The sequence below is a fragment of the Propithecus coquereli genome, unplaced genomic scaffold (genome assembly GCF_000956105.1).
Source record: "Propithecus coquereli isolate 6110/MARCELLA unplaced genomic scaffold, Pcoq_1.0 Scaffold223, whole genome shotgun sequence".
In the NCBI taxonomy this organism is placed as follows: Eukaryota; Metazoa; Chordata; class Mammalia; order Primates; family Indriidae; genus Propithecus; species Propithecus coquereli.
The window spans coordinates 500,319-525,109 of NW_012147523.1; the positions used below are offsets into that span (position 1 = coordinate 500,319).

The 24,791-nt window shown below is 52.3% G+C and overlaps 1 protein-coding gene across 1 annotated transcript; it reads right to left on the reverse strand.

Moving 5' to 3' along the window:
- Positions 1 to 451: 451 nt before the first annotated feature.
- KDM8 (lysine (K)-specific demethylase 8) lies at positions 452 to 17,108 on the reverse strand. The gene is made up of 8 exons (XM_012645019.1): positions 17,065 to 17,108; positions 11,979 to 12,508; positions 9,958 to 10,124; positions 8,662 to 8,794; positions 5,999 to 6,043; positions 2,344 to 2,493; positions 1,288 to 1,380; positions 452 to 1,195 (listed from the first exon to the last, which is right to left on the reverse strand). The coding sequence occupies exons 2-8, from the start codon at positions 12,474 to 12,476 to the stop codon at positions 1,031 to 1,033; spliced, it is 1,251 nt and encodes a 416-aa protein (XP_012500473.1). The 5' UTR covers positions 12,477 to 12,508; positions 17,065 to 17,108; the 3' UTR covers positions 452 to 1,030.
- Between the last annotated feature and the right edge of the window lie 7,683 nt (positions 17,109 to 24,791).

A 24,791-nucleotide genomic window follows, 5' to 3' on the forward strand; every position in this document is an offset into this window, starting at 1 on the left:
TGTTGTCAAACTCCAGACAACACTGTAGAAATGTCCAATCTGTGGTTCTCCCACCCAGTGGGGAGGGGGCTTCCCTAGTGCCCGCTGTGGGGACATGCCTGTCTTTAGTCAGAGGGCTGGGGAAAGTCTTAGCAGCCAAAACATAAAAAAAACAAGGGGCTTTAATTAACAAACAAGTTAAAAAAACCCGAAACCCCGGGCCCCCCCGGCCCAAACCCCCCCCAAAAAAGAAGTAACCCCCGGGGAAAACCGCCAAAAAGGGAAAAAAAGGGGCCTCCAAGCAACGGGGAAGGGTCCGGTTCCTCAATTCGCAACCCCCCAACGGGGGGGGGCAAGGGGGAAAAATCAAGAAACCAAAAAACCAACCCGGGCCCCGCAAGCAAGGTAACCGGCAAGAAAGAAGACCGCAAGAAGACCCCCCCGCCCCGGAGGTGGCGGGGAGCTCCTGAGCACGCCAGTGAAGACCCTTCCGTGTGGCCAGGGCCATGCCACTCTCTGCAGAGTCTCCGGGCTGCGGCGTCCCACAGGCTCGGACACGGTGAGGAAAGATATAAGATCAGTAACTAGGCTTAGCAACAGCAGCTAAGGTTCCCGCAGCAGCAGGGCGCTGCCGCCGCGCACGCACCACCTCCTGGGCCCTCCTTTCCAGATGGAGACCCGGGCACGGCGGAGTGAGCTGTCCTGGCCCAATCACACAGCAGTCAAGCGACGAGGGGGGGTTTGAGGGCAGCAGCCGGCGTCAGAGCCCGTGCCGCGCCACTGCACGGGCCGCCGTCCGCTAGACTTGTGAGGCCTCACGATGCTGCCGCCTGCACGGGGGCTGCCCAGGATGTCCTTCCGGGGCTCTGCCCGCTCTGCGCCTGCCCAGTGCCGCAGCCCAGCCCCCTGGGCAGGGACGGCTTCCTCAGGGCACAGGTTCAGTTGTGCTTGTCCCTAGACTGCAAGACCCGGCGCCAGATTGGGCAGAGCAGGGGACGACTGAATCGGTGACGGCCGTTTGCGTTTCAGGCCCTTTCAGCTCTCACCCTGGCTACGACCACCAGAAGCTGACGGAGAAACTCAGGTCCAGAGCCCGCACGTAGTGCCAGTATTTAACTGGGATAAACAGGATCTCTCCCGGGGACAGGACGCAGGACTGGAACGGGGCCTCGGTAAACTTGGGGAACTTCTCTACGTCGGGGTTCTCCACGTCGACCTGAAGAAAGCAAAAGAAGCCGCTGTCTCCAGGAACAGTGCAGGGGGTGGCGGGGAGGGTCTGCAATGTCACACTAGGTGCCACATGCCCACCTGGCTCGTGTTATGAAGAAGGTGCGTGTCGTGAGGATATAAAGCCTCTGACTCCTGCGGCGAATACAGCCGGATGTATTTCCTCCCCATCACCTGGGAAGAGACAGACCCCATCAGTCGGCTGGTGGCCTCCGCGCCTGCTGCTGCCTGCGCTGGTCTGTAGGTCCCCGGATCCCACACCCTCCCCTTACCTCTGCGCCTTCCCACATGCTGTTCCCTGCGCCCAGTCCACCCTTCCCCACCACACACATGCTTAGAGTTCTGTATGTTTTCCTTCTGAATAGTTTACGAATCAGTGACTTCCCTATCGGAGCCAACAATAATGAAGCACTTGATGTGCCAAGCACTGTTTATGCACTTCCTGTATATTAACTTGTTTAATCCTCACGGCAACCCTCTGGGGTGGTTTATCTTCACCCCCATTTCACAGGTGAGGAAACTGAGGCAGACAGGCTAAATGAACTGCCCAAGCTCACAAAGCTGCCAGGTGACAGAGCTGGTGTCCGTGCCAGGCAGGCTGGCTCCCGAAGCCCAGCTCCTGGCCTCTCTACTGCACTGCGTCTTTGGACTGGTTGGCTGGGCTGGAATGTAATCTGTCAAACCCCTCTCTCTGCCTATGAGAAGCAAGGTGGAGAGAGGCCCCTCTCCTTGCAGCAAACACACCCTCTTCTCTGCCTGGGTCTCAGGAAGACTATCTAGTGACTGAGAAAGTTCCTTCTCCCGCCGGCCCCTCCCTATTGGGAAGCTGGTCTGGATGGACAGCAGGCAGGGGGAGGGCAGGGGGCAGCCTGGGGTGCCGTGCCAGGTGCTTGCTCCATCTGTCTCCTCAGAACGCTCCCCTGCCTGGGGACCTCGGGGTGAGCGTGGTCCAAGACGCCACTTCTGGAAGCAGCCCTGACTGGAGAGAGGGTCTTACCCTGGGCCTGGTACCATTTCTCAGTTTTTACTTTTGTCCACATTCCTTTCAGTGGTTCTTATTTCTCTTTTTAGGAGCCTAGTATTTAAAGGTAGATGATGTGGCCAGCCGCATGGCTGGGCCAGGAGCAGGGAGAGGACCTGGGCCAGGAAGTTCTGCTGCGGATCCTGATGGAGTGGGGAGACAGTGCCTTGGGGACCAAACCAGGCATTAATGGTGATCTCTTCTTCCTCCCCGGTGCCCAGGCAGCAGTAGTCGGGGATGTTGATGTCCTGTCTCAACTCTGGGATCTGCGGGTGTCAGAGCAGACAGGGGAGGTTGAGACCAGCCTGCAACATACCGGAGCAGAAGTCAACACCTGTCTATCTGACAGAGGACTCAAATACACGCTACGACCATGTCCATATTTTAGTGGATAGGAATTTTAAAAACAATTTAAAAAACAAGTATCAGTAGGGAAGAGTTGTAATTTTATTTTGTTTCCTTTTAAAAAAACCCCTTACCAGTGCTTTATATTTAAAAATAAACCACCCTGTCATTTTCTAAAGAGTTAAACATATTTTAAAAAATCAAACTGAAGAAAAACGAAAAGAAAATGGGATTGAGGCCAGGCGTGGTGGTTCACACCTGTAATCCTTTGGGAGGCATTTTGGGAGGCTGAGGCAGGATTGCTTGAGGCTGGGAGTTTGAGATCAACCTGGGCCACATAGCGAGCCCCTGCCTCTACAAAAAATTAAAAAATTAGTCAGGTGTGGTGGCAGCCACTGTAGTCCTGGCTACTCAGGAGACTGAGGCAGGAGGATCACTTGAACCTAGGAATTCGAAGTTACAATAAGCTACGATCCGGCCACTACACTCCAGCCTGGGCGACAGAGCCAGACCCTATCTCTAAAAAAGAAAAAAAGAAATGGGATTGAATACTTACTAAATCTCTGGAGAGGAGTATTTTCTAAAATTTACCAATGGTAAAGAAATCACAATTCATACATTTTAAATAAATTAATGACTATAAAGACCAACAAATTAGGGAACTTATTTGAACTAACTGCGGTGAATGAGGGGTTAATATACAGACTTCATACAAACTAGTAAGGAAAGTGCTAAGATCTCGATACATAAATGTCACCATAATCAAAGAACACAACCAGATAATACAGGAAAACAAATTACATATAAGGAAGGGCTTCGGTCTCATTAGCAAATAAACCGAAATTAAATCAACAATGAGTCACTGGTTCCCACTAATCAAATAAGTAAAGACTGAAAATGCGATAACGCCTTGCGGTGGTGAGGATGTGGAAGGCTCGCTCTCGGCAGGGCTGCCGGGGACACCGAGTGCCACAGCTACTCGGCGCGTGGCGACGTGCACGCGTCTCACAGGGCATGCAGCCTGGCTCGGCTGGGAGGGTGCCGGGCTCCTCTGTGACGAGTGTGGCTCCAGGAGGAGCTGGGGGCCTCGGGGATGAGGCGAGGGCTCACGGGGGGACACGCGTGGGCTCCCCTGTCTGGGCCACCAGCGGGGGTCTGCGGTGGTGAACGTGGATGACAAGTCGGTGTGGGAGAACAGCAGTCAGCCTGTCCTGCTAGTGTTTCCGTACAGCCCGCTTCCTTCCCCAGCTCCCCACGCCCCAGGCTCCCTGACATCTTTTTGAGAGAGTTCCTATAACAAAGGCGTGGATTCCTGGCTTCCTACTTTTAGGAGCCCAGGGTGGGCACAGAGCATTTATTTCCATGCAGGCAGACACAGGCTGGGCACAGACTCCGCCTGGTGAGACAGGCAGTGGGGTGAGACAGCTTCCCCAAGCCTCGCGTATCATGAGATCTTGGAGGTTCATGGTGGGGTGGGACACTGGCGGACTGGCCTTCTTTGGAAAGAACCAGGGGCTCAGAACCCTCAGCAGGCACCGTGGTTTACCTCCAGGGTTGAACCCACCACAGTGGGCCGCCAGCCCTCACCCTCGAGCCATCTGGGTTCTTCACAAGACCACCGTGGACCCAGAGGCATACCTCCCAGAAGCCTCGGAGGTAAGAAAACAGGGTTGCCAGGGGGCTCGGGTCTTTGCAGAGTCTGTGCTCCCGGCCGGAAGGCGCGCCTGCGGTAGATACCGCCCTTCCTTCCGGAGCTGCTGCCACAATTGCGGGTTGCCTGTTAAGAAACCAAGACCACCTAGGAAAACAGGAATGTTCTCCCTGCAAGGGGCTTGGGCCCAGATGCTGCTGCTCCCTCCTTTCAGAATCTGCCTCAAACTGCCGGTGGAGAAATGCGGAAATGCTGCTGTGCCCACCACTTAGGGCTCATGTAGAAGTTCACAAGCTGAGGTCCCCTCCCGGGGCGTGGCAAGATTCCCAGTGACCTCTCAGAGCACACCCCACGCTGTGGCTTCTGGCTGGGATGGCACCAGGCCTGGCCCAGTGGAATGCTGAGTGGAAACTCTGATTGGTTCTTGGTGACATCACCAGGATTTCTGAAAGGTGATTGGTTGACCAGATCATGCACGCAGATTAGCTGGCCAAGAATTCAGAGACCCCCCCAAAGAACAAATGCTCCCAAGATGTGACAGATAATAGAAGCAGGCCTAAAATGGCCAAAATCTTCTAAAATACGGAGTCCCTGGGAGGAAAGTCAGTAAGAGGTTCTTGGGGAAAAATGTGGTAGGAGCTGCTGAGCTTCCTATAGACGGAGAGGGTCCCAGAAAACATGCCGACTTCTCCTGAGGTCCTCTCAACAGCAGAGGGAACACACACCTCTGGGACCCGAGGTGAAGCCCCAGGCGGCCCTCCACCAGCTGAAATGTCATTATGATTCTGACGCATCTTAAAAATAATTGTGAATGTTGCTTTCTACGCCTAAATACACCTCCTCTTGTCCTGCAAAACGGCTGCTCCAGGACAGGAGGCCATGCCCCAGTGTGACAGGTCAGGGGACCAGCTGGCCTCCTGGGGTCGCACAGTAGGGGCCTGATCCATTAGAATCCCTCTTTTCTTCACTTAGCAAACGAGGTGGACTGGAGGCAGGGTTCACGAGTCCTCACAAGGGAGGCCCAGGGAAGAGACCGTCACTGGCGCCCTTTAACTGTGGGCGTGGAGGCTCCTTGCGTCTGGCATAGGCCCTGCTGGCCCTGGGTCCTCTGGGAGAGCCAGGAGTGAGCGCAGCCCTGGTGCAGCAGTGGACACAGCAGCTGAGCGACATTCCAGGGCCTCCGCCCCAAAGCCCGCAGGGATGGGGCCCTAGCGCCACCTTGGCTGTGGTCCAGGTCACGCAGCCTGGCCCTGTCGAGTGCTGCCTCCCTGGGCACCCCTGCTGTGCCCCACCATGGGGGTCTCAGGCCTGGCCAAGACCACACCAGCCACGTCCACCCTGGCTTCCCTAGCTTCATCTATCAAGATTTTGGGGTCCTGAATCGAGGAGTCTTCCTTGACTGCCCCCTTCCCCTCCAGCCCACACATCCACCCATGCCCAGGGGCCAGCAGTTCTCACGCCTGGAACCTCTGCACCTGCCCGGGCATTACCTTTCCTTGGGCCCCTGCAACACTGGGCCGGTCTCCCTCTGCCACAGCCACCCGCTTCGACTCATCCCTGAACAGGGCCCAGCGATCCTCGGGGCACTGACAAGTCCCAGCATTTTTTGTCACGTCAGGAAAACGACCCTTTGTCATCCAGGCCCTGCCTACCTTGCAGGCCTCACCTGCTACTTGCCCCCCTCAGCTCCTGCCACTGAGCTCTTCCACCCTGTCGTGTCAGAGCCGGGGCGGGGTGCGGCGGGGGAAGGACAGAGAAGCGTAGCTCGGACTTACCTGGTCGAAGAGCTGATGCTGGGCAAGGTAGCCGATGTCCCTTGGCTAATCCACAGGAGGAGAACCAGAGGTGACAGGGAAAGCCTGTTAGTCATGACAGATGCCCTCCGGCGTGTTCCCGCCCCAGCCCCAGCCCCGGCCCCTCCCTGCCACCAGAGGACAACCCTCCACTCCATCCTACGTGGTCCCCTCCTCTGATCCAGGGCAGATGTGACCAGCACCCTCAGGGGCAGGGCTGGGCTGCAGGGCAGGAGACTCACGATCTGGCGCTGCCCCTGCCACCCGGGGTGCCCTGAGCGAGTCATGAGTCACCCTGGCCCCCTGAGGCTGTCCCCTCAAATGAAAAATGAAGGGGCTGCAGACACATGAGGGTCTGTTTTTAACGGGATCATACTATATGTATTACTTTGCAATTTGCTTTTTTCCTTTAATGATATGCCATGAATACCTCTTCAGGTCAATGCATATATACCTGACTCATTCTTTTGAGGGCTACATAATGTTCTCTGGACAGGGTACATCATTATTAATTCAACTATCTCCCTATTGGTGGACATTCGGGTTGTTCTGCCCCAGCATCTCAGTAAACAGCCTAACCTATGGCTCCTCATATTTATATGGTATAGGCTTCCAAAAGTAGAAAATTGAGTCAAAGATATGTGTATTTTAAATTTCAATAGCTCTGCCAGGCTATTTTCCACAAAGTTCGATCATTTGTACTCTGACCAACAATTAACGGGGGTGCCCATCTTCCCACATCTCTGCCTGCACTGGGCATGACGCTTCTGTGGACTTGTTTGCCAGTGAGCGGATGCAAAGACGCGTGCTTTACAAAGAGGGCCCCAAAGCCGAGAGGTGCCAGAGCAGACGGGCCTCTGGGCCGCTCTCCCCTCCTCGTCTGACCAGCTCTGAGGTAAAACAGCTTGAAAGGAGACGAAGGTCCCTCTCTAGGGTTCCCCAGAGGCTCTCTGGGTTTCCGCCCTCTCCTTCATTCCAGAACGTCCCTGACACTTCACAACACGCGAGCCCCTGTGCTGGGCACCGGCACAGCCCGCTCTGCCGCGGTCGCCACCCTCACGGATTTCCTGCTCGGGGACCTTAACCGCAGGCTGGCCGTGCTGACAGCTTTACCTGTTTTAATCCTTACGACAATGCGATGAATTAGGCGTGACAACCTCCAACCAACTAACCCAAAGTCACGACACTGAGGATGGGAGAGGCTAAGTAACCAGCCACGGCCGCAGCAGCAGGGGACAGAGTGCTGGGCTGCCGGATGTCACAGCCACTGTCCCCTGCTCTGTGCACGCCCCCCTGGCTAGGCCTCCCTGCCCTGTGAGCCGGGCTTTTCCCACAGGGGCGACAGCCAGGACCTTTCCAGCCAGGTTTATTCCTAAAGGCGCAGGTGGACAGGGCACGTTCTCCAGCCAGGGGTTCCTCTCCGAGGCCTCCAGGTGACAGTGGGCTGAGCAGAGGGGACAGGTTAGGGGAGGGGCGCCGGGGGCAGCAGGGAGAGCGTCTGTGAGCACTGACGGAGGAGGGGGAGTCGGGCTGAGAGGGCTGAGGGACAGGGGCTCCGGGTGGTCCCTCAGGAGTGCGCATTACGAAGCTGACAAGGCTGATGGGGCAGCTCCCAGCCAGCGCGGTCGCTGATCTGGACTCGGCGGCAATTCCACGATTAAATCCGACCAGAACTTTCCTGGGCCCAGGGCTGCCTGTGACAGTCCGCAGAGCACCCACGCTCCACTCTCGTGCTGTGATGGGCCAGAGACCCTGGGCGCACAGCCGCCCCTTTAGGGGTCTGTGCCCCCACTACAGGCTCCCCTGGTCTCAGCCCACAGGACGGTTCGACCGTCTCTACGCTCTGCCCCCGGGTCTCAGGAGGAGGACGCCACCCACCGCCCTGTGGCGGATCTGGAATGCTAAAGCTACTGTGGAAATCAGTCTGGCGGCTGGTTCTTCAGAAAGTGAAACATGGGGGTTACCATGTGAGCTGGCGATCCTACGCCTAGCACACGCCCAGCAGAAATGAAAACGTGTGTCCACAGAAAGACTCGCATCAGAGTGTTCGCGGCAGCATTTTCACACGAACCAAAGAGTGGAAGCAATCGCAGTAAACCACGGAGGGACGGATGGACAGAATGCGGTGCGCCCACACGATGGAGCGCTGCGCCGCCGTGAAAGGGAACAACGCCCGGACACACGCCGCGGCAGGGTGAACCCATCGCGGGAAGTGAACGAAGCCAGACACAGAAAGCCGCCTATTGCATGATTCCGCCTACATGAAACGTGCAGAATCCACCGTCCATAGAGACGGAAGGCAGATTGCGGGTTCCTGGGGATGGGGGTAGAGGAAATGGGAAATGATCACGAATGACTGTGGGGTTGCTTTTGGGATGATGAAAACGTTCTGGAATTAGACAGTGGCAATGGTTGCGTAATCTTATGAATATACTAAATACCACTGAATTGTACCCAAGAAAGGGAACCAGAAGTGAGTCCCCGTCTGGCCTGCCCAGCAGCCTGCCTGGCTGCGGCCGTTCCCACTGACCACAGACTGACACGCCGACTCCTCCGGAGCCTCCCACTGCAACGCATGGAGGGGATCTGCCCAGACGCCCCACGTTCTCCTCCGTAGGCATTAGGGGAAGGAGTCCGTGACATACCTCGTTCACGATGTGCTTGCTGATGAACTCGCTGACGGTCATGAGCGTCTGGGACCACTCCTCGTCTGTGTACCTGGAACCAACTTCCACTGGGACAGTGCGGCAGCCAGCGACCTCTTGGATGTACTGCAAACTGTCAGAGATAAATGCACTGTCACCGCTGACGCTTGTTGAGGATGGTGCTAAGCCAGTTTTACATGTGGCTCCCCTCGATCCTCATAAAACCTCATGGCGTAGAGACTAACGTCACCCCCACTTCACTGATGAGGAAACTCCGGCACAGAGAGGTGCGGTTACCTGCCCAAGGTCTACGGCTAATATAAAGCGCTGTGTAGCTTTGCAGATCAACCCAGTGTATCTGGTCTGCCGGCTGCTCTATTCCCTGCTGGCCAGGAGCCTTCTAACTTCTGTCTTTGCTTGTGTTGCTCCCGAGCTGGGAACCTTCTGTGAGCACACAGTGGGCAGTCCAGGGGTGGTGAAGCACGTGGGCTCCAAATTCCAGGCCTCATCGGTTACAGACCAGGGGACCTTCAGCAAGTCACTCAACCTCTCTGAGTACCTGTCCCATGGGAACCGGGGAGGGTAAAGTGCCACAGAACATGGCAAGTGCCTGTCCTGGCGTCTGGCCCGTAGTAAAGCGAAGGCTTGCTGTGGCGGCGGCGCCTGCAGTCGGAATCCCTCCACGCGCGAGCCCAGTGGCAACCTCTCCCTCCTCAAAACTACTACAGACCAAGGGCAACATACGTAACCTAAACATCTGCACCCCCATAATATGCTGAAATCAAAGAAAAAGAAAAAAAAAAAAACCAAAAACTACTACAGACCAGGCTGACTCATCTACCTCCCTCGAGATACACCTCCTCATTTCCAAAATGAGGCACAGCTGTGGCACCACGGCCACTTTCCAGCTGCCTGGTCACATCTGCCACCCTGAATCTAGCACAAGAGGCCATGAGAGGAAGGGGCTGTCCCTCGGGCTACTTCCCAGCTTAGCGGGGGGCCGGAGCAGGCCCACGGAATTCCTAAGACCCTGCAAAACTGCATAACAGACTTATCCTAAGAATGCCACTTAGGGACTCATTAAGAAACGGCTTAGGGCGAGCCAGCTGTAGAAGTTAGAATCTTACAACCTCTGGCATAAATTCGGATGCCTTGCTTTTAATTCTTGTTTAAGCCCCTGGCAACCAACCTTAAGGACCGGTAGCGCGGTGTCTGCAAGTTGCATTGACCTGGGGATGGTGGGAGGAGAAATTCGGGGAGCCCTGGGGACCTCACGGCCCTTCGGGGATCACCCACCTCCACCTCTTCATGCACGGCCAGTGGTCGGCCACACCTTCCAGGATCACAGGCCTCTGTGGGACCAAAAAATGTTTCTGGAAATGCTCGAGGGACGGAGAGTGAAGCCGGGGCACTGCTCTTTCTAACTTCAGATCTGGAATCGAACCGTGGTCACTCTTTGCTTTCTGTTTAAAATCAAAACAAAACAAAATGGCAACAACTTCACAAGGTCAAAATCAGAGGCATGCCATCAGGAGTTTGCTTCAGTGGTAGGACAGCTTAAGTGTCATCGACCACAGTGGACGGCATGTATCACCATTACTGCTACTACTACTATTTGCTCATTAGGAGCTCAAGGTGCTTTTCTTTACCATTTCCTTAAAAGTGTTTGTTCGATTATCAAAGTAATGTATTGCTTTCACAGAAATTCTGCCATTTCTTCCCATAGGCCTGGCCACCCTGTCTGAAGCAGCCTCCCTCACCTCGCACCACCTGAGAGAAGAAATTCTTCGACAGCCTCCCTGGGATGCAAGCTCCGGGAGGGCAGGCCCAGGGCTGTCCTGTGCCATATGCTCAGCCTGGCACATCGGGGCCACGGCTGGTGCTCAGAAAACCTGCTGGGTAAACACCCCTCTTACAGGTACAGGGAGGCCAAGACACTTGCCCGAGTTGCAGACAGGGGTGGCATCGTGGGACTTTGAACGCAGGCAGGCTGACTCTAGAGTCCCCGTTCCTACTAACACACCGCCCTACACCAAGAGGACCACCTTGGGCACGAAGCTGCCTCCGTATTCCCTTGGGACAGACTTGGTCGGGGAGGGCAGTATAATTCCTGAGTCAAAGGAAGCAGGTATTTGTCCTTCTATCTGTGTGTCTGTCCTGCCCTCTAAAAGTTCAACCAACGCACCATGCCCTTAGCCCCATGGTACCCTGGCAACAGCGGGTACCATATAAAACCTCATTTGCTAATTTAATAGCTAAAAATGGCTGGTTCACTGGTTTTGCTATTTGTATCTCTTTTATTTTTTAACCAGAGGTGAGGTTGAACATTTTCCTGAAGGTTTGTTTAACAGATCTATTTCCTTCTCGTGAATACTCTGTTCGTGTTCCTGGTCTCCCTCCTGGGACTCAAGTTTTTTTCCCTATTGATTTGTATAATTCCTTACATAATAGAGATATATTCACTCTCTGACAGATTTGCTGAAAATTTCTCTTCCTTGTTTGTACGATTTCCTTTAATTTTGGTTACATGCATGTCTGCTGAATGGCATCCATTTGCATTTTTCTTATATAAAAATAATACTCATTGTAGCAAATTCTGCAAACACAGGAAAACATTTAGAAAAAGGTCAAAAACACCCCATAATTCCACTACCCAGCATCTAGTACATTCTTAGTCTTTTCTTTCCGGAGGTCAGTACACTAACTGCCATTTTTTGGATGAGGAAACTGAGGCTCAAAGGAGGTTGGTGACTTGCCCAGGGGTGTTTTGAGTGAGGCCTGCGTGTCGGCCGTGGGAATGGAAGCTTCTGAGTAAATCGTGCTCTGGGCCTGGCGGGTGCTTGTGGACACATGCATCTACGTACCAGGAGGACACATGCGTGGACCTGAAGGGCAGGACAGAGTGGCCCTGTGGACAGAAGTCAGCTAGCTGTAGTGTCTCATCTAAACTCAGCAGCACAGAGACGGGGCAGCAGAAAGTATCACCTCGCCTGGGTGACACTTCAACAAGCAGACCAAGAAAAAGCTGAAAGAAATGGCTGGCTGTGGCTCTCGCCCACACAATCCCTTTAGGCTGTTTCTCTCAGGAACCACAAAGCTTCCCCCTCCCTCTCTTCTGAAAGGGCATGGCTTTTGCAGAAACTGAAAAAAAGCCTTTTTTCCTTTTTACAAAACGGATGGAGTTGCTCCATTTCTAAAATCAATGGAGATGCTATTTTCAGCCAGAGGGGTTGCATGCCATGCGGCCTCGCCCCAGGGGAGCGCTGACTCGATGTTTCGGGTTGTCGGTGTGCTCGGGACCAAGCTCACCCAGATACCTTTGTGCTGGGCTGCTCCGGGCTTGAGCTGTGGGCAGCCCTTTTCCCAGAGTGGTGTGTCTGGAGGATGGCAGCGACTTTGAGGAGGATGTCCCCAAAGATGGCTGCCCCCATCAGCAGGCCCATGTCACAGACCCTCAGGGCTGCAGCCACAGTGGCAGCATCCCCAGGCACCTGGCAGAGACACAGGGCTTTGAGAAGGCAGCCGAAGGCATAGACCCGTCGCCAGTCTTTGTCCACGTCCCGCCACGCCCCCGTGTTGAGCTTCTCCCACGAGTAGTCCAGGATCGCCTCGCTCCTCTGCAGACACTCGTCCCGGCTGCCCTCGTAGAAGAGCTCGGTGGCTTGCTGCAGCAACGTCACTACACTCCTCTCCACTTTCTCGCTGAGGTCCAGCTTCAGTTCTTCTTTAGTGTCCGGCAGGAGTGCCCTGAGGGCCTCCCAGAGGGCACCTACTCCTGCCAGGGGGTCTCCAGGATGGTGGGTGGCTTCACCCATCTGGCCCACTGCCAGCTCGGCCAGACGAGTGCCTGGAGGGGGAAGAAAAAGAGTGAGAGACCAGGCCCAGACCCCACATCTCATCTGTAACAGCGTTTCAACAGTGGTCTTCTCTGCCAGGCAGAGGCTCTGCGAGGGCAGGGCCCGCATCTGTCTGGGGTCACCGCTGTTATCTTCAGGGCCTGGCACAATACCTGGCACTCAGTGAGCACTGGATGAATGTTTCTTCAGAGAGAAACACCACGTATTGTCCTTCTCTGGAATGCCTCCGACACTCCTCCTATGCTTGGCAAACTCCTACCCAACCTTTAAGGCCCATCTTAAATGATCCCCTATGTGAAATAGGCCAAGACTCTCAGATCATGTTTTGTGTTCCCACAGCCCTTGAGCTTCGTTTACAGCACTTGTCACCATGTACTGCAAATACCCACTTACACGTGTGTCTCTCTAACACCAGACTGTGAGCTCCTTCAGGGCAAGAACAGCTCTTATTTTTCTGTTTCCCTAGAGCCTAAAAGCAGAGTCTGGCTTATACTAAGCACTCAATAAAGGTATTGAAGGAATGCTACCTTAACTTCCCAGGAAGAAACCTGGAAATACATAAAACCTACACGAAAAGGGACAATGTCATAGTTGGTGGCCTGGGTATCATATATGGATGGCGGCCATTCCTGAGGAATAAATACTAAGACGTGAATGGGCTCTACTGCTCACAAACAGTTATGATGATCTATTTGTGCTACTCTGATCTAGGTATTATCCTAACAGTGCTTACATCCCTTGTGTCATTTGGTGCTAAGAGACAGGGATGATCATACTTTTCCAGAGAATGTTCTACGCTAGAGGTCAGCAAACTTTTTCTGGAAAAGGCCAGATATTAAATATTTTAGGCTTTGCAGGCCATATAGTCACTGTCACTACTACTTTGCCATTGTAGCGTGAAAACAGCCATACACTGTGTGTAAACAAATGGGCATGGCTGTGTTCCAATAAAACTTTATTTACAAAAACAGATGGTGGGCCACATGTAGTTTGCCAACTCCTGCTCTACGTTCACCGAAATCTTTGTCTTCTTCCTGGGTACACAGTTAGACTACATTTCCCAGTCTCACTTGCTAGGAGTTAGGCCTTGTTTACTGTTTGCTGTAGCAATTGAATATTTCCTCTGTGTTTTAGCCTCCTCTGGTGTCTTTGGGTTTGCCTGGAGACTTCTTCTTAAATAAGGTCAATGTGACCATGCCAAGTTCTAGCTCATGCAGATGGCAGTGATGTCTGCCACTTCCAGGCCTGGCTGATAAACACCTCCCACCTCCTACATGATCTTCCACTCACTTCCCTACCCACTGGCTGGAAGTGAGCGACTCTGAGGCTCTAGGGGACAACAGAGCCACAAGATGGAAGGACGTTGCTACTTGGGGAAGAGCTGCCTGAAAAGGCCACCCAACCAGGAATACCCATGCTGGTATGCTTCCCGAGCAAAAAATAAACTTGTATTGTGTTTAGCTACCAAGTGTCGGTGATGCTCATTATAGCAGTTAGCCTGTCCTAATACAGTAACTTCTATTATTATTTCTAATAATAGGCCCCCACAGATGTCCACATCCTAATCCCCAGAACCTGCGAGTATGTTACCTGACATGTCCAAAGGGACTTTGCAGATGTTATTGAGGACCCTGAGACGGGAAGACTATCCTGGGGTCTCTGCGTATGCGGACATCGCATGACAACCTTCCAGAGACAGGAGCTTCAGGACAGCTATATGAGTTTGTTTTCAAAATGGCTTTTCAAATTGCCTCTGTACGAGCCACGTTAAATGGCCTCCCAAAAGGCCTCACTAAGCTCCTCCGAGGCCTTGCGTTTGCAGCATGAGGAAATGTTCCACGGTGAAGTGGCATGGCGGGCCCCCATCGGTCCTCCAGCCTGGTTCCACAGGCCTCCCTGAATCTCTCATGATTTGCCCTTTTAAATAGTCACCACATCAGCCTTCAGGAGAGGCGCCGATTCTAGCTTATGAAACATCTTCCAAAGTGGCATTGTGACCCATTTTAAAAACTGGCCTCCCTGTAGATTGGGGCTTGTCTGAGGCCGGGTGAAACTGGATTTTGTCTTAGCTTTACAAACCAGTTTTCCACAGTTTCTTTACACTACCATGGAAGTGTTCCGTTTGTTGTACCCGTATCCCTCCAGGGAGCAGCCTCATGTTGGCTCCTATCAGCCACATGCAATGGCCTCACAGGAGAATGAGCCTTAGTCTGGCTGGGCGAAACACTTCCTTGCTGGCTGGGTGAAACAATCCTCCAGGGGTGCTGGCCTCACGTGGGCTGCGAGTACCAACTTTCACACGACCGGCCATCCGAGATGGCCTTCCTGGCAAGTTCAAGTGCAGACTACACGAAACTGCCTTTAATGACTGGCTTTACAAATCAGCCTTCCAGCACCCCCACGAACTGGTCTGAGAAAAAGGCTTCTTGATAGTCGTATCAAGCAGTTTTCCGGAGGAAGAGACCAGCCTGGGTGGCCTTATGGCCTTGCTTTATTGATTGACTTCACAGAACTCCTCAATGAATTGCCTTTTATAAAAGGTTATATTAAACAAACAGTCTTCCAGAGGAGGCAGTCAAAAATAAGATGTGTGATTTGCCAGTTTTTTGCAAGAGGAAAAAAAAAAAAGGAATAAGATGTGTGACAGTCTTCCACAGTGGCACCACAGACTGGCTTTTAAATTGGTCTCCCAGAGCCTCACATAAAAGGGTTTGTTCTAAGTTATAAAAACAGCCTTCTAGCAGTCAGGTGTAGGCGTGTTAACTATGTATCATCTAAACCAGGATGCTATAATATGAACTAATATTTGTGCCTGGAAAAGTAAAAAATTGAGGCTATTCCAGGCAAACTGACACCTACACACAGGCCACGTGAAAAAGCCCAAGTGACCTTGTGTGTTCACTTTACAAGCTGGTCTCCCAGGACTCAACAGGTGTTGGCCTCTTGTTCGTCACAGGCTTTTTTTTTTGAAGGGGGTGAGGGGTGTCAGGTATAGAAACAGCCCGAGTGGTCTTGTGTCCTGGCTTTGCAAACTGGCCTTCCAGAGTGCCACATGCACTAGTCTCATGACACGGGCCATCAGGGGAAGATCAGGTATAGGATGCATAAAACAGCTTTTCTCAGTGGACTTAATTCAGCCCCAAAAAGCTCCTTACATAATAGCTTCTCTGTTGGTATATGAAATGATCTTGGAAATGTGTTCAGATAAAGGTTGTACCAGAGGTACAGCTAACCTCCAGGTGGGTTCTGCCTTGGCTTTATAAATGGGCCTAAGATAAGCCTTATAAAAGGCTTCCTGTTGGTCATATTAAACACAAAGGAGCCAATGTAGGCTGCATAAAACAGCCTGAATAGACTCAGGTCTGGACTTTGCAAATTCACCACCCAGAGTTCACCACGCAAACTGGCCTTCGATTTGCTGTTAGTAAACAGCCAAAGTGGGTTCCTGGTGGCTATAATATATCGCCTTCTAGGAAGCCACCCATTGTCAGCCCAGAATTCTCTTAAATTGTTTTTAAACATCAGCGCCTCTGAAGCACCTCCCTGGGTAGTGCTTAAGCTGGCTGGGGAAACGGCCTCTCCAAGAGGCTCACCATGGTTCACAGAGGCTCTCAGGCTGGCCACTGAGAGCGCCATGCTGGTCATGAGGGAACCTTCCAGAGGGGATTCCAGATGGATCAGTCTGGATCTGGCCTCTGGGCACAGGCTGCCTACGGTTTTGTAATTTCTTCAATTTCACTGTGCAAACTCAAGAGCTTCGCAAAACTTCAGAGAGATTTCGAACGTTTCCCAGAAAGCTTTATTCAGCAGCACAAGGGTCCCTCCTGGCTCTCTAAGGGCCATACAGTCAGTCTCCGGTCTGGGCCACCGATGTGGCCCATCACCTGCCCACATCCTGACCCTGGACTTCCATTCAACCTTTCTAAGCATGGTGACCCACCTCTGCCGGGAAACGCGACACCGAAGCTCAGCGTTAACTCACATCGAGTTACAAATACCCTTCCTTCGGGCGGCCCCACCGGTCCCCGCGCACCCTACGCCAGCCTTCCGCCAAGGCCTCGAACCCTTTCCCTCCCCGCGCCTTCCGGGGCTGCGTTTCTCGCGGCTCACATTGGGGACCCGGCCGGCTTCATAGCTGCAGGCCGACAACAAAGGCCACGCAGCCCGGCAGCAACGGCTAGTCATCAACGGTCGACACAAACACAGCAGGAACATCAAAATCACGGAAGCGCACTAGAATAGCACCCGCACGACACCTAAAATTGCGTTAAGCGGACAACAGGGTGCGGACCGGCCTCACGCATGCGCAAAACGACTGCCACGGAAGAGCACTGCGCACGCGCAGGACCTTCCTCTATCAAGTGGCGCCGCAGAAGGGAGAGGCCCAAGTTGCGTTCTCAAGGCGCATGCGCTGGCTTGAGCCGTCCCGGGGCTTTCCGAGGCGCACGCGCGAGATTGTCTTTTTTCTCACTTCGCCTCTTATCGTGGCGCGTGCGCCGTCCTTCCCTCCCAGCCCGGTCCTTCCACTCGAGCTGCTCAAACTGACCTCTCGCGTTCGGACAGTGTCAGGTCGCTTCAGGGCTGGCGACGACTCGTTGCGTTTGGTCCGAGCACTCTGCTTCTCCGTTCTGAAGAGTCAGGCTAGCACAAGGAGTATCGATCTCTCAGCGCTCGTCTGATCGCGTGCCCGGAGGAGCGCCGAGTGACTGATGCAGTGGCCCCGCCCCCACTCCATTTGAAAGGTGGGAGGGTGGTGGCGACCCAGGGGCTGGCCTGTTCCCCCCGTGTCTTGTGCCAGCCCGTGACGTGCAGAGCAGTTTCATATCCACCATTTAACCTAATCCCTGCAACTACGATTATTAGTTTTCCCTATTTTACAGATGTTAGGTCCGGAGCTGAGAGGGAGACACACAGGAAGCCTCATGTGTAGCAAAGTGCTGTTGATTTTGAGCATCTGGGTGCAGATGGGTGGAGGCCGAAAAAGGCTCCATAAGAGAAAAGGGGAGAGTCTTGGGTTTTATAGAGGGTTTTTCTGGGGGGAGTGAATAAATTATTTGCAAACAACCGGGAGGGATAAGGAAAGTAAGTTCCTCTCTTGCATTCCATTCCTTTATCTCCCTAGGGGTCTGGCAAAGGCTACCTGCCTAATACACCCCACACCCCTAGGAAGGGGAGAGCGGTGGGTTTTATAGGAGGTCTGGATGGAAGTTTGGGGAGGGTGAATTCTTTAAGCCTAACAACAGAGAAGTAAACTGAGGCTCGGTGAAATACAGTGGCCACCTACTTGTACGTTTGGAAAGTCAACAGATCCAGAATTTGGACCCACAAGCAAGTGCGGCATCCAGGGCCATTCGAGTGAGAAGGACCTGGGTTGCAGTGCGGAGTGGCAGGCAAGTGGCCAGGGGGCTCGCTTTGGCCACCTCCACCTTGATCTTGAGAGGTGCAGGGCTCAGTGGGACCTCTGTGTTTTGCGCACACTTTCCCTGTGGTGTTGACGTACGCAGGGCTTTTGCAGCATTGAACAGCAGCAAGAGAAAGTTATGCTCATACTGGGTTTGGAGTCCTAGTAGGAAACTGGCTTGCTCAAGGCTGGTTTAATAAATTGGTGGATTCTAGTTAATGTGTTAAAGAACTTTAAAAATATTAAAATCGTAGCTAACTATTATAATGATCATGATCAGCCCCGGTTGAGGGAGGGAGGAAGTAAAGCACAGAAAGGTCTCATAACCCCAGGCTCATAGAGGATGCTGGTGTTTCAACACAGCGGTCACAGGTGCTGAGTCTACATGCTTATGTGCCACACTAGGTTCTCTCCCTTGAGTGGTGACAATGTTGAATTTTACCTGAACTCTGTGCCCCTCGAAAACAGTGAAGGTAAAAGAAATTCTTCATACCCTTTTGTGTCCCGGAAAACAGCTCATTGCAAAGCACCACCCTCCCATGTAGGACTGAGATAAGACTTAGGATGCTTTGCTTGTTTACCTAAGACAAAACTAGACAGGGACCTCCAAATTCCCATTCTTTGTCACATAAGTGATTAGCTGAACCGCTTGTCCTATAAGCACACCCCAAGGACTATTAGGCTTTATGCCTTGGCTAGCGAAAGGGAAGCCATTTTTCTTCCAGTCTCTTTCTGGCTTATTCGGTCTTAAAAGTTTATAATTAATCTGCTGCTTGCTAACACAGCTTCCGGGCACAAGATTAGAAAGTGATTTTGAGGAAAAACAGATCAGGAGTCCAGAATAGGCCAACCTCAGACTGCTGATAACAAGATCCACCAGACACCCATTGTTTGCCGATAACCATCATAAAGCTTGTTTTCTGCCACCAGTCCCTGTACCCCTTCCCTTTGTAAGTTGCTTGGTAAGCAAAGGAGTTGAGATGGCCTTTGAGGCAGTAATTGGCCATCTCTTCAGACTGCCCGCTCTTGAATAAACCACTTTACCAACACGGCCTCTCCGCTTGTGTTTGGTTCTCCTGTGGCAGCTGAACCTGAGTTTGGCAATAGTCGCACTAATCCATTGTTATAAAATTCTTGTTAACCAAACTTTGGTTAAGATTTTCTCCTTCTTCCAGGCCCCTGAACTTTGGCCCAACCTTAGCCTGAGCCAGCAGACAGCCTCCGCTGAGAACAGGCCTCTGGGTAAGAAACTCTCTGATCTACTATCTGTCATGCCACCCTTTCCTCCCACTTCCTGGTTCTTTCTAGCCTGTCTTCCCTAAAGAGAAAAGCTTTTTTTGTCTAACCCTATGGCCACAGAATTCTCTCTGTTGCAATAGTCCCTTTCCCCCCTTGCAATCATCCTTTCAAATAAAAGTCTCTTCACTAAATCTGAATTTGACTTTTGACAATGGATGGGCTGTTGCTATTCAGAGACTACAGCAGGGTGAACACCGGACCCCAGCTTGCCCAGACAGGCCCCATAGCAAGGGCGGAAGGAGATTCGAACCCAGGACCCCCTGAGTCCAGAAGCCCTTTCCCACAACGAGCAGGAACGGGGCTCTGTCTGCTGGCAGTGTGTATGGAGTGCTGCCAGCTAGGCAGAGACAAACAACCCTTTTGCCAGCTTGTTTTTGTTTTCAAAACTGGCTTGTTGTGATGGATTACAGGCACAGATGAAATGTTTTCTTAAAAGAAAAAAACCACAACTTTTCACCACGGGGTTTCACTTCCTGTCATCTCTTTGCCAACCTCCTCTCCTCCATTCCTGGCAGCCTTGGAATTGGCCATTAAGCTGACAGACCCATTTGAGTGCTGCAAAAGGCATTGAAGAAAAAGAGGCATCATTTATGCCCATATTTGTGATTTTTCTCCATTTGATCAGATGCCTGTAATTTAAATATACCCAAGTGTGCTGGGAACATTTGTGGCTTAATTATCAAATTTATTTCAAATGTATACATACAAACAAAACTCCAAACTTGAAAACAACATTTAGCTTGGCCATGAAAGAGACGTTTAATTTACTTCAATTGCTTAGAGCTAGACGAGAAAACCTCCCACATCCTGGCTCTTCGACGGATCCCACCTGGATCTTCCTGGCGGAGGGCTGCTTGCTCAAGTATTCTGTGCTTTCACGTCACTTCAGCGTGACCTTTACTGCCTCGGCAAGGAGCATGTGAGCCTGAAATGACCTCATGGTCCCATTTAGACTGGGAACAAAATAATACAAGGTGTTTTATCAAGTGGGTTTCTTTGGGGTGCAAGCAAGACGCCCCTGACATAAAGTCAGGCTGACTGGGATACTTTCTCTCTGAGCCTCAGTGTCCTCCTCTGTGAAGTGGGTATGATAACCCGCCTCCCAAGGGGGTAGCAAGGATTCGATAAGGCAGCTGAACATCTCAAGCTGTCCTCCCTGTTCTCCTCTGTCCCAGAAGCCATTCGTTCTAACCTCCCATTCACCTGCTGGTAAGGGCACAGGTCACCCCTCCTGTACTTGTGTCCAAGGACCCCTGCGGACAGTGTGGAACTTCTTTAAAATACAGGTTCTTAGATGCCTCCTCTGGAGATTTCGATTCTGTAATTCTGGAGTTGGGTCAGGGATTCTGCATTTTCATTAGCTTTCCAGACAACTCAGAGGTAGCTGACAGCCACAGTTTGAGAAACGCAGCCACGGGGCTCACAGACGCTTGGAGAGGTGGAGTTAGGGGTGGTAGAGGGTTCTGGAAGCTGTATAAAGCTGACTTGAGGGTCAGGCCCAGAGCCTCATGGCCAGGGCTGAGTCCTCTCTCCTGCTGTTGCAAGACCCTTTTCCTTCAGTACTTCGTGTTCTCACACAGATGACCCTGGCCGTGGCCAGCGTAAAGCCCCTGGTCAAGACAGGTTCAAGCTTCAGCTCCCTTATAGACTAAACGCTACAACTCTCCCTCCAGCGCGCCCCGGGAGATATTCTCTGAAGCCCTTGAAAGACAAAGGATCTTGCTTGATTATACACTCGCGCCCCCATGCATAATAGGACCTGTCACTCTTTGCTCATTCATCCGACAAATATTTGTCAAACACGGTGCTTGGCATGCTTGGTCATTGTTAAGTGACCAAAAAGGTGAATGTTTTCCTTTTTCTCATTTATTGATTCATTTGTGCTGCAAATATTTATTGAGCATAATTCCATACCAGGCATTGGGCTGTTTAGATCAGTTATCTACTACCACAAATAATATCGCGTAGCCAACCATTCCCAAACTCAACAGTTTAAAACAAAAAGTCTACACATCAGCTGGGTGAGTTGCTTGTCTGGGCAGGGCTCAGCTGATCTTGGTGGGACTTGCTCATGTGCAGGTGGCCTCATTCAGACGACTCGTGGTCAGCTAATTGTTGGCTTGGGCAGTGAGCCCACTGGACTACCCCTCAGTTATCAGCCGGCAGGCCAGCCTGGGCTTGTTCACGTGACAGTGGAAGGATTCCAAGAAGGGGCCCAGGAGCTGCAAGCCTCTTAACCTGTAAGCAGCACAGATCACTTCTATGTGAAGTCACATTCTGTTGGCCAAAGCAAGTCACAAGGCGAGTCAGATTCCAAAGGTAAGGAAAGAGAATCCACTTTTGGTAGGAGGGACGCCCACATTCTAGTGGTGGGAAACAGGAAATTAGAAGTTTTATATGCATATATATAATGTTACAAATGAAGCAGGAGAAGGAGAACAATGGTGCCCTGTGTGCGTGGGGTGGGGGCTCCTGTTTTGCTCGCGATGCTCACACCCTGTCTGATAAGCGACACCTGAACCACAACCTGGAGGAAGTGAGAGGCAGCCCTGCAGTCGTCGGCTGGAAGAGCGTTCCAGGCAGAGGGAACAGCAGTGTGCTGGGCATTTAAAGGAGGGGCGTGGAGGCTCCGGTGGTTGGAGCAGAGTTGGGGAGGGGGAGTCGACGAGGCCAGAGAGGTAATGGGGTGAATTGTGTAGGGCTTTGCTGGCTGTCGTTAGGACTCTGGCTTTTGCTGTGGGTAAAGTGGGGAACCCCTGGGGAGTGTTGGGCAGAAGAGTGACGTGATCTGAGTCGGGTTCCTGGAGCTCGCAGTCTAGAGGGGAAGCCAGACTGTTAAGGATGTGATAAGTGGCAATAACTGTGAGGCGTGTCATGGTGGGTGACTTACAGAGAACCACAGGCACATGCCACAGGTTCGGATCAAAGGTGAAGCGGGGTGTGGCAGTCTCTGCCCCTCCCCTTGAGTCTGGCAGGCTTGTGACTGCTCTAAGCAATAGCACGTGGCAGAGGTGACACTGTGGGACTTCGGAGGCTGGGTCGTAGGCAGCAATGCAGCTTCTGTTTTGTTTGCTGAGCACTCAGGAGCCTGGCGCTGCCATGCAAGTAGTCATCCCAGCCCAGGGCTGGGCACTTGCTGGGACGAGCCTTCGGAAGGCTCCAGCCCCGAGCCATATGCATCTTCCCAGCTGAGCCCTAGACATCACGGAGCAGAGACAAACCGTCTCCACCGTGCCATTTAAACCCACAGAGTCTGCAAGCATGATCTAATGGTTATTGTATCCTACTAAGTTTTAGGATAGCGCTGCAACAAATGACTGGAAAGGGAGCAGTTCAGAAACCCTGCCATGGAGACGGGATCGTTCCAGGCAGGGAAACAGCCTGTCTGCAGGGGTGGAGGCAGGAGAGGCTGTGGTGGTGACTTAAAGTTCTCCCGAAGTGCAGGTGCCCCTGCTGGTGGTAGGAGGGGTGACTGGGAGGTGTTTTCTTCCATGCTGAGGGGACCTTGAGGAGTCTCTGTTGTCCAGTCATTGCAGCAGGAATTGCAACCAAGGTTGCACACGTGCAGGCAATGACAACTGTGTTACAACTGCCACCTAGTCTGTAGAGATTACCTGATGACATTGTCTGCAAGAGGCAGCCCACCTTTGGATGTTAAAATGTGAAAAAAATGCCCCTTAGAATAGATAAGGAAGGGAAGACAATAATAGTAAAGGTTGGCAGAATGTGGCAATAGTTGCAAAGGGGGGTTGCGAATGAGAGAAGCTTGAGAAGGCTCAGAGATGCACGGCTGGGAGAGGGCATGTGGCAAGAGGCCAGGGAGGTGGCTGGATGCAGGGTGGCTAGCTGGTCACCCCCTGAAAACTGCCCCATGCCAAGCCCCCAGCCTGTGCTCCTTGTGTCTCCAGGGCCCACCAGCCTCCTCTGAACCCTGTGTGGGCCAGAACTGTTGCTTTGTCATCCAGGAATCTGAGTCCAGACTGAGAGCAAGGGAGAGGGAAAGCTTGAAGCTCTGGGCCGTCTTGGGGGGTGCCATGGTTTGAATATGGCTTGTTTGTTCCCTGGTGTGGCAGTGTTGGAAGTGGGGTCTAGCGGGAGGAGTTTGGGTCATGGATAACTCAGTGCTGTTCTCCTGGTAGCGGGTTAGTTCTCCTGGGAATGGATTAGCTCCTGCAAGTGTGGGTTGTTATGATGCCAGGGAGCACCTTGTATGTGTCCACTTCCGCTTTGACCTTCTCCGCCATGTTATGAGGCAGCACGAAAGCCCTCGCCGGAAGCCAGGGCCATGCCTTGCACTTCCCAGCCTGCAGAACTGCATACTAAATAAACCTCTTTTCTTTATAAATTACCCAGTCTCAGGTGTTCTTTCATAGTGATGTGAAACAAGGGCAAATGGTCTGGCCTCTGCCCCTCACAGAACGTTCCCGTCCCCTCTGCCTGAAGACTACTGCAAGGACACTGGGCACTGCCCGGCTGCCTCTTTGCCCTGCTGACCCCAGCTGCGGGAGGTTTCTGGGAGCTGGTGTGTTAATACCTTTGAGAACGCAGCAGAAGGAGGAGTGGACCAACACATCCTATCCTTCTCCCATGTCCTCCGGGAGAGGCTGTCCGAGTGGAGAGGGGTGGAGGGAGACAGAGAACTTAGCTGATTTTCTGTGGGGCCTTTAACATCATCATCATCATCATCATGATTATGACTACGATTGTTTCTAACAATAGAAATAGTAGCCATTTCTTGAGTGTTTACCCCGAGCCGGGTGCTTTATGCACAACGTCTCATTTTATCTTTGTGGTCCTGGAGACATTGGTGGCATTCCAACAACTGCATCTTAAAGATGAGAACACTGAAGCTCAGGCAGTCACCTACCCAAGGTCACATAGCTAATAAGGCAAGGGAAAAGATACAGTCCTAGATATGCCTGCTTTCAAAGCCCATGCTCTTAACAACTACTGCATTGCCACACTGTCACGTCCATGCCCTGAGACTCTAGGCTTGGCTGCTTGAAGACACTGTAGGAAAACACTTTAATTACTTAGAACCTCATGTTCTGTAGGAATCAGACCAGAGCTAAGGGCCCTGAGACCCTCAGACGGCTTCTTTCTAGCAATGGAACCAGAGAAGCCGGGGGCAAAGTGATCCATGGTGCCTGCTGGTCCAGTTCCACCAATATTTTCCCCAGCCCTCCTCCATGCTCTTAGACGGTGAGCGTGGGGGTGAAGCTACAAAGACGAAAAGGCACATTTTCAGCCCTCTGGGAGAATAAGAACAAAGACATAAACCCTAGTATGTATCATTATCATTGAACTGTGTTGGAATCTTTGGGTTATAAATTATAAAAATCCAACGCGAATTATTCTAAGCAAGAAAGTAGACATTTATTGGATCACTGGACAGAAAATCTCGGGAATTGGTCTGGCTTTGGGGAAGGCTGAATCTAGATGCTCGGAGAACGCTGTCACATTTTGGCCACGCTTGCGTCATCTCTTGGTCTGTCCTTTCGTCTGAAGTGACTTTATTGCCAGGTAGAGTTTCCTGGTGGCCCCTGGCAGCTCCATGATTGCATGGCAACCCC

What these genes read in the sequence shown, in the direction of transcription:
- KDM8 (XM_012645019.1), bottom strand. Translation starts at nt 12,476, where the DNA reads ATGGGTGAAGCCACCCACCATCCTGGAGACCCCCTGGCAGGAGTAGGT. An exon ending in CGGAGCAGCCCAGCACAAAG is followed by an intron (nt 10,125 to 11,978) that starts GTATCTGGGTGA and finishes GATTTTAAACAG; the next exon opens with AAAGCAAAGAGTGACCACGG. An exon ending in AGCAGAACTTCCTGGCCCAG is followed by an intron (nt 1,381 to 2,343) that starts GTCCTCTCCCTG and finishes GTCTCTTCCCAG; the next exon opens with GTGATGGGGAGGAAATACAT.